Source organism: Vigna unguiculata, chromosome 9 (genome assembly GCF_004118075.2).
Source record: "Vigna unguiculata cultivar IT97K-499-35 chromosome 9, ASM411807v1, whole genome shotgun sequence".
Lineage (NCBI taxonomy): Eukaryota > Viridiplantae > Streptophyta > Magnoliopsida > Fabales > Fabaceae > Vigna > Vigna unguiculata.
In genome coordinates, this window is record NC_040287.1 from 6,768,404 (window position 1) to 6,776,898 (window position 8,495).

The following is an 8,495-nucleotide window of genomic DNA, read 5'->3' on the forward strand; positions in this document are numbered from 1 at the left end:
TATATAAAACGGTAATGTGAAGCTCCTTCTCATCACAAGCCCCACCAAAAAGGCACTTACATGTTCCTACCACCATGTCTTCCATGGCCTCCACCAACCGAGACGAATCCTCCGACAACGACAGCAACTGTTCCTCGGTAACCGCACCGGACTTCTCTCGCACCTGGCTCACCACCTTTAGCTTCCTCCGCGCCAACCGCACCTCCCTTTCCCTCCCCACCGCCCAAACCACCTCAAGGGCTGCAAGCGAGGCCATGCGCCGCCTCCGCCTCCACACCGGCGCCATCGCCCTCGACCACTTCCGCCTGCTGCGCCGCCTCGGCAGCGGCGACATCGGGAACGTCTACCTCTGCCAGATACGGAACCCGGTGGTGGGGTTGCCGCAGTGCCTCTACGCCATGAAGGTGGTGGATAGAGAGGCGCTTGCCATACGGAAGAAGCTTCACCGAGCGGAGATGGAGAAGGAAATTCTGGCCATGATGGATCACCCCTTCTTGCCCACTCTATACGCTGCGTTTGATGCCTCTCATTACTCTTGCTTCGTCATGGACTTTTGTCCCGGCGGAGACTTGTTCTCCGCTCGCCAACGCCTCCCCGGAAAACGCTTTACCATCTCATCAACTAAGTATGACAGTAACATATATTCTTGTTTTTTGCCAACAACATTCTAATTAAATGTCATTTTTTTCATTACAAAAGTATTAGCTTTATAAAGTACAACATTAAAATAAACAAAAGGGTTTCGAAAAATATAAAAAGTTTTCTGAATTGGTTAACTAAAAGATGGCAAAATGCAGGTTTTACGCAGCGGAGACACTCGTGGCACTGGAGTATCTGCACATGAAGGGCATAGTGTACAGGGATTTGAAGCCGGAGAATGTGCTGGTGAGAGAGGACGGTCACATTATGCTATCGGATTTTGATCTGTGTCTGAGATGCGAGGTGGTTCCGAAGCTGTTGAGAAGCAAAACCAGATCAGAACGCAGCGTGAAGACGAGAGCATCTTCCTGTGCTGCCCCCATGCAGTCCTGTTTCTCTGCCTCCTCCAAGAGAAAGAAGGTGACAACAGTTATAAGGGAAAACATGGAGGTGTGTGAGGTTGACACAGAGGTGGTGGCAGAACCCATCAATGCAAGGTCCAAGTCATTTGTGGGAACCCATGAGTACTTGGCACCTGAAGTGATTTCTGGGCAAGGGCATGGTAGTGCAGTGGATTGGTGGACTTATGGGGTTTTCTTGTATGAAATGGTGTATGGGAGAACACCCTTCAAAGGTGAGAACAATGAGAAAACACTCACCAACATTCTGAAGCAGCCATTAACTTTCCCTAGAATTACAGTGAGTAGCATCAAGGAGTGTGAAGAGATGGTGAAGGTTCAAGACCTGATCAGCAAGCTCTTGGTGAAGAACCCGAAGAAGAGAATCGGTTGCTGCATGGGATCGGTTGAGATCAAGAGGCACGAGTTCTTCAAGGGAGTGAACTGGGCTCTGATTAGATCGGTTAAACCACCCGATTTTCATGCTGATTTCAACAACATTAAGGGTAGAGTTTTGCTACAGAAACTGAGCAAGAAAGACAAGGATCAACAACCCTTTCAGATTACTACTCATCGTTTTGACTACTTCTGACTCTGAAATGTAAATAGTTAAGGAAAAACAGGCCTGCCCAAATGTGATTAATCATCATCATAACACAAATTAAGGCTTCTTACATGTTTTTTCTCACTAATTACCACCAATTAAGGTACCATGCATTGAACTTAGTAGTTTTTGTTTCTGTGTTTTGCTGGTTAATTAGTTACACTTATGTTGTGACATGTCCACCAATAAATTATTATAGTTGAGAGAATCTGTGGGTGTAAAGGAAAGTGATACAATAATTATCCCAATGTGATTCTCATGAGAGCTTATATGAACTCATGTGATGCTACTAATTACGCTTTTCATTGATGAGAAAATTACAGAGACTTATTTTAACGTTACTTTTTGTCATATGGCTCTTTTCATATCTGCGCATTCACATGTCCTTTTCACCGAACAGGGAAAGAAACAAAAACAAAATGTTTTTTTCTTTCTGGGGTCCTTTCCTCTTTCCTTTTGATAAATCGTAAAACGTAAATTACGATATTTTTTCGACAGATTAAGATATATTTTAGAAGCGATTTCAGGTTTATTATGTCATATTATCCATTTAGAATGTGACAAACAAACAAACACTGTACCATAAAGCAACCTTTTTTCCCAAATGAAGGTCAACAAACTAATGTCTACGGATTCCTCAAGGTTAAAATAGTTGAGATATGGAAAGTGCATTGGTTAGAGTCATGATGAGGAAAGAGAAAGAAACAAAAATGATGTAGAAGTGTAGGTTGTGTGGACCATTATGAATGCAGTGATGATAGCAATGGGTTTTATATTGTATAAAAAAAAACGAAAGTAAATGGATGAAAATGTAAGAGGAATATGCTTTCATCGAAGCCATCAACTATATGAATCACACCCAAAGTTTTAATTCTGTCTTCAATTTGAGTCAGAATAACTGTGAACAGTCACATTTAGCATTTGCCAACTCTTGTCTCTTTGTGCCTGCGTATTAAAAAGAAGAGTCCCGTGTTACACTTTTCAAGAAAAACTGTTTCTGTTTTGAAAAAAGAAATTATTACTAAATTTTTAGGATATTTTCTTATAATCTTAAGTGTATTTTTTAAATGGTTTTTCATTTTTTTATTTTCAATATTTTAAAATTATTTAGAAAATGTCACCTTATATCATAAGAAAAAGTTATCAAAATTTAATACTCAAAATATCATAGATTTTTCTAATTTTCTTCTTCGTCGCAAAATATTGAAATGGTGGAATGGTTTATACAAAGGTTGATGCTAAGATGAACTAGTATTGACACTCGTGTTGCAAGCATATTAACTACCGAAAGATCGGTTTTGACATCAACCATGAATCACAAATGTATATATAGGATTTCTTTTTGTAAATAATTTGAAAGAAAAAATAAAATAATGTGTTAAGAAATGTAAGATTTAATGGTTAATATACAAAAGATAGTACAATTAATATAAAATGATTTTATCGTTTTTTGTTAAATATATTGGATAATAAAATTGTCATGTTTTCTAATAACATTCCTATCAAGTATTTAAATGATTGTTCCATCACTACTAATGATTAGACTGTTATTATTATTCAACAAAAATATTAAAAGTTTTTTTGTTATTTTACATTAATTGTAATATCATTTTTATATTAATTACAAAATCTTATAGTTAAGAAAAAAAAATTAAATGTTAGAATTGAAAAATGTAAAAATTTGAATGAATATCAATAGACTAACAGGAATGGGACGAAGGTATCCAAATTTAAACTTAATTATACATTAATTTTATATTGAAACTAATTAAAACTTATTGATAAGTTTATTTTATTTTTATTTTAGAAATATTTAGAAAAACTTATAAAAAGCATGTCCCATTTGTCTCCAGAATACAAATATTGAAAAATGGAGTTAACCCTTTATTATTGATATGGTATATATGGTAGATGAAAGTTATTCTCAACTATATATATTGCATTGTTGATTAATGGAAGAGTTGATTTTTCACAAATCATGCGCTTCCTTTTCCTTCATAATTGCATACCCTATTTTCCTCTCACTGAAAGAAAAAAAGAAGTTTGATGTGGTTTTGACTCACTCCATAAAGGGGAGGATCTAATTTTAGACCTTATCCTGTGTACTCAAATGTGTAACTTTTGTCCTATTAAAATAAAAGGAAAATAGCATAAATACGAACTTGGTTTTTTATTCTCACAGAGGATAGTACAGCATTAATGGAATAGCATCAGCTTTTATCATAACTTTCATACACCTCTTTAAACATCATGAGCTGTAAAATGCTCAATGCATGTGTTCAAATAAATGGTCAACTTATCCCTCATTTTATTTATGCTATTTTTTCAACTTAGTTTCGAGGGACATAGGGCACACATTTTGAAGTTAAATGAATTTAATTTTCAGACATTTATATGATTTGGAGTTATATGTTTTAATTTCGTGTGGTGTTTGCATATTTTGTTGAAGAAACAAAAAAAAAAGTTTTGAGGTTTTAGTTGAAGGTGTATTAAAGTCTTCTCTTATGTACCTTCATTATAGAAGCATTAATGTCAACCATAATGTTGAAGTTGAAATGTGTGCAACGAAGGTGAAAAGTTATAATCTTTTATGTTCCGAACAGTGAGCAAGAAATGATGATGTTAGGTCACTTTCATGGATAAATTTTTAAGACATACCTGTCTACATAGTATTAACTAAATATTGGGAAGTGAAACTTGGTGTTTCGTTGCAATAATTTCCAATTCAAAAATCATTCCTCAAAATAAATAAATATATATATATATATATATATATATATAAGTATAAAGAAAGGTGTCTTTACATACGCACGCGAGCTTGTTGAGTAGTACATTGTTAAATATAAAGAATAAAGAAAGGGACAGGCACAAGAAAGATGCATATGATGAACACAAACACATATATAGGACAATTTCACCCTCCTCAAAAAAATCTAATAAATCATTGCTTCATGGAACACAAACATATCAAACTCTCAACTTTCACCAAATAATAACCAACAACATTCTAATCATGCAAATAATGTCTAACATTTCATGCTTTTTTTTTTCTTCATTTGATTGGATTGCCCCCTTCCTTTTATAGTGATAAAAATAATAATATTTTTGTAACAATTACTTAATAATTAATTAATTAAACAAAGTTCTGTACTTAAATAAATTTCTTAATGTATCATTGATCACTCATGTGATGTGATCTAATTCTTCAATCTATGTATTTGGGATAAAGTTTCGGGTAACCAGATGATAATAATGATTAATAATAACTTTTATATGTGAAAAGAAAAAAAGGTGGAAGTACTTTTCAATTGTTGATTGAGTAATGGTTGTTAAAATGCTTTTAATGAGAATGTTTTTTATATAATTAATACTTATAAACATGTATATCATATAAAGTTTTAGCATGTTAATATTTCTCACTATTACAACTGTTTTCCAATATCTAATACTTTGTTCTCTCAATAGTTTATTAACTATACTATTTGTTCCAGTTTGAATTTTACAATTATTTCCCCGTCTTTTCACGACTATTATTAGTAATCTTTTTAATTAAAAAATATGTCATTTGTAACAAATTTAAACTGATAATAAAAATATATACAACATGTATTTTTCTTACCTAAAGTAGAGAAAGAGTGGTAATATCAATATATTGAGTAAATTTGGGTTAAAAATATTTTTATTAATAATACCAATTATTAATAATTATTTCCATTTTGATCATATTTTAAAATTTGGGTTACTTAATATATCCTATCCCACGAAATATTTTAAAATGTTAGTTTTAATTTAAATAAAAGTTAATTACATTATTTTTAATAAAATTAACAATTTGAAATGTTTTTGAGAAACTAAAAAATACTGCATGTTTTTGTTCAATATTAGGACAATCAACTACCAAGCTTCGTACCATATGAAGAAGAAAGCGAAGAGAAGATATTGCCTTCCAAAAATATAATATAAATTAATTACTTGAGTCAAAGATATGTTTATTAAAAGAATAGGTAAATTTAAATATATAGATTTCTAATTATTAAAATGTAAACAATATAAAAAACAATCTTCACCTCTAAATAGCTAAATAGCATAACTAATCATGATCAAACGAAACACAAAAATATTTTTGAGTTAGAGTAATATATAAGCAGTTAAAAATAGTTAAAAAAAACTTATATTTAAAAAAAATATCAAAATAAAATTAGATTATTCCAATCACAATCTTAACTCATCCCAAACTTCATTAAATTTAATTTTAATCTGAAACTCGTTAAAATTAACTTTTAATTCAAATGTGAGATTACGAACTTGGAACTCGGTTTGCATAAATTACTATTTATATGATAATAAATAAAGAAATATGTTATTGGAAAAAAAATTAGATAAGAAAATTAAATTGTAATTACTTATTTCAATACATTTGACTTAATCCATAATAAAAAACAAATAACTTTAGTTCAACTCAAATTATCAGGTTTTATTCTAATTTAGTTCAAAATGACTTGTCAAAAAATTATATTATAAAAGGAAAATATTCACATATGTTAAAAAAATTATATTAATACGTAATATATATTTAAAAAAATAAATTATAAATTATATAATGTAATAAAAATAAATAAATATAGACAAAATTAAAATATATGCATATATCATAAATTAATGAGTGATGTGAAATTAAAAGCATGTGAAATGAATATTGGGAGTCCCATAATTCCCTTCCTTGGGATATTCGATTGTGATTAAACTAACGAATATGTTATGTAAGAGAATCTTAGGACAGAGTTGAAAGAGACCAAACTAAGTAGATTTGTTGCACGTAGCTGCTAGCTGGAATTTAACACATCCGACATTGATACCTCCTACCTCGGACAAACCAAACCATATAAATAACAGTTCATATTCAGAATATTACAACATGTGCTATGCAAAATTCTTAATGCAACCTGTCATCAATCATGAGGTAGTATTAATTTCATATTAGATGCATGCAACAAATATTTATGTTTTTGCTGGCATTGAAAAGAGGAAAAAGAAAGACTAAATTTGAAATTGTTTGTACACAGAGAAAGAAAACACAATCTGAAATTAAGTATATAATTCAATAGTTTATTTTTTTATTTCATCAAATCTAAAATAATTAAATTAGTTTAAGGTTAAGTTAAATTACCAAAATGTCTTTGACTATAATTAAATAAGAATTAGTAAGAATTAAAATTGAAAGAAAATTAATTATAAAATACTTATTTTATAAAATTAAAAGTAATAGTAAAAAGTATTTAAGATGTAAAAATTTATTTATTTAAGTAATTTATTGCATATTGTGTCTAGTTTTTGTTTCACATATTAATTTTAAAAAAATTAGAATATAGTAAAATTAATTCACAAGTTAAGTAATTAAGTTTAAAAATTATTATAAAATGAATTACTAAATTCTAAAATAATTAACTCCGTATAAATAAAATAATTTAATAATTTATTATTTATTATTGTAATGTTTTTATGTTAATTTTATTTATATTATTATAATAGAATATAAAGATTTTATTATACATAAGTATAATGAATTATCCCTTTTAACACAATTAGTTATATGTGTAAATATAATATTCATGAAATAATTTATCATGTTAAAAATACAGTTAATTATCATAAATATTTTATTAATATTTATAATATAATTAATTAAATTGTAAAATATAATCAATTATATATTTTTTCATAAATCTTTGAAAGAAGGTAAAATATTAAATTACATGTTAATATTTTAATGTTCTTCATAATTTGTAAAGAAGAACTAGTCATAGCCCAAATTTGGACTATTATTATTTATTACACAAGCTTTTTTAATCTAAATATTTGTAAAAATTGTTAAAACTTATTTCAAAAATTATCAAATGAAGTATAAGTTATTGTTTTCATTATTATTGTTTATTACATAAGTTTTTATATTTGTGAAAATTGTTGAAACTTATTTTTAAAAAAAAACTATGTCTACCACAGGACTTATTGCAAAAAAGAATTCCAAGTTTTTAAATTTCTACTCAAATTTTTTCCTTTTAGATGTAACCTATTATTTCACATATTTGTGGAAAAAAATATCTTTTAATGAATTAGTGTTTATTAAGATATAGGATACCAATTTATTTATAATAAAAATTACAATAAATAATTGCTTTAAAATGTATAAATTATATTTTCAATATGTGATAAATAATTTGATTAGAAACAAGATTTTTTTTTTTAATATTGATAATCTAAAAACTATTTGAATTAAAATTGAAATAAGAAGGAGACGAATATATTAAAAGAAATACAAAGTTATAAAAATTCATAAAACTTTTCTTTTAAAATGAGATAATAAAATGATCTCATTGAAAGAAGACAAAGTGAAAGTGAAAGGTAGTAAATACTCAAGTCTGTTCACAATATATTAATGCACTATTTAATAGGTTCGTAGTTCAAATTTTCACATAAATGAGTTCTTCATAAATTTATTTGCTCGCATGCAAAGTCCTTTCATACTAGATATGAAGAATCGTTTGTATGGATGTACCAAATGTCAAATATTTATAAAATATTTTAAGTAAGCATATCTTTTTCAAAAGCTCATTTGTATGAAATTTTTAATTAAGAAACTATTAACTACTACACTCATCTTTTAGCAACCAATTTAGATAATCATCTCTTAAAAATCTCTTTCATTCAAAATTTGGTTGACTATTTAAGAAATATGTAAACAAAGTAAACATACTCATACTAAAAAAGAATTTATAATTATGATATAGAATATGTATAAGGGTTTTTAATCTTTAGATGTGTAGTTAGACTTTTATAAAAGTAGTTTTCTTAAACAT

At 28.7% G+C, this 8,495-nt stretch overlaps 1 protein-coding gene across 1 annotated transcript; it reads left to right on the forward strand.

Moving 5' to 3' along the window:
• On the forward strand, nucleotides 1-1,934 carry LOC114164418 (protein kinase PINOID 2-like). The gene is made up of 2 exons (XM_028049088.1): nucleotides 1-625; nucleotides 798-1,934. The coding sequence occupies exons 1-2, from the start codon at nucleotides 75-77 to the stop codon at nucleotides 1,627-1,629; spliced, it is 1,383 nt and encodes a 460-aa protein (XP_027904889.1). The 5' UTR covers nucleotides 1-74; the 3' UTR covers nucleotides 1,630-1,934.
• The last annotated feature ends 6,561 nt before the right edge of the window (nucleotides 1,935-8,495 follow it).

Excerpts from the sequence above, each read along its gene's own strand:
- LOC114164418 (XM_028049088.1), top strand. The coding sequence starts at position 75 with ATGTCTTCCATGGCCTCCACCAACCGAGACGAATCCTCCGACAACGAC. Across the intron at positions 626-797 it reads TTTACCATCTCATCAACTAA|GTTTTACGCAGCGGAGACAC; the intron begins GTATGACAGTAA and ends GGCAAAATGCAG.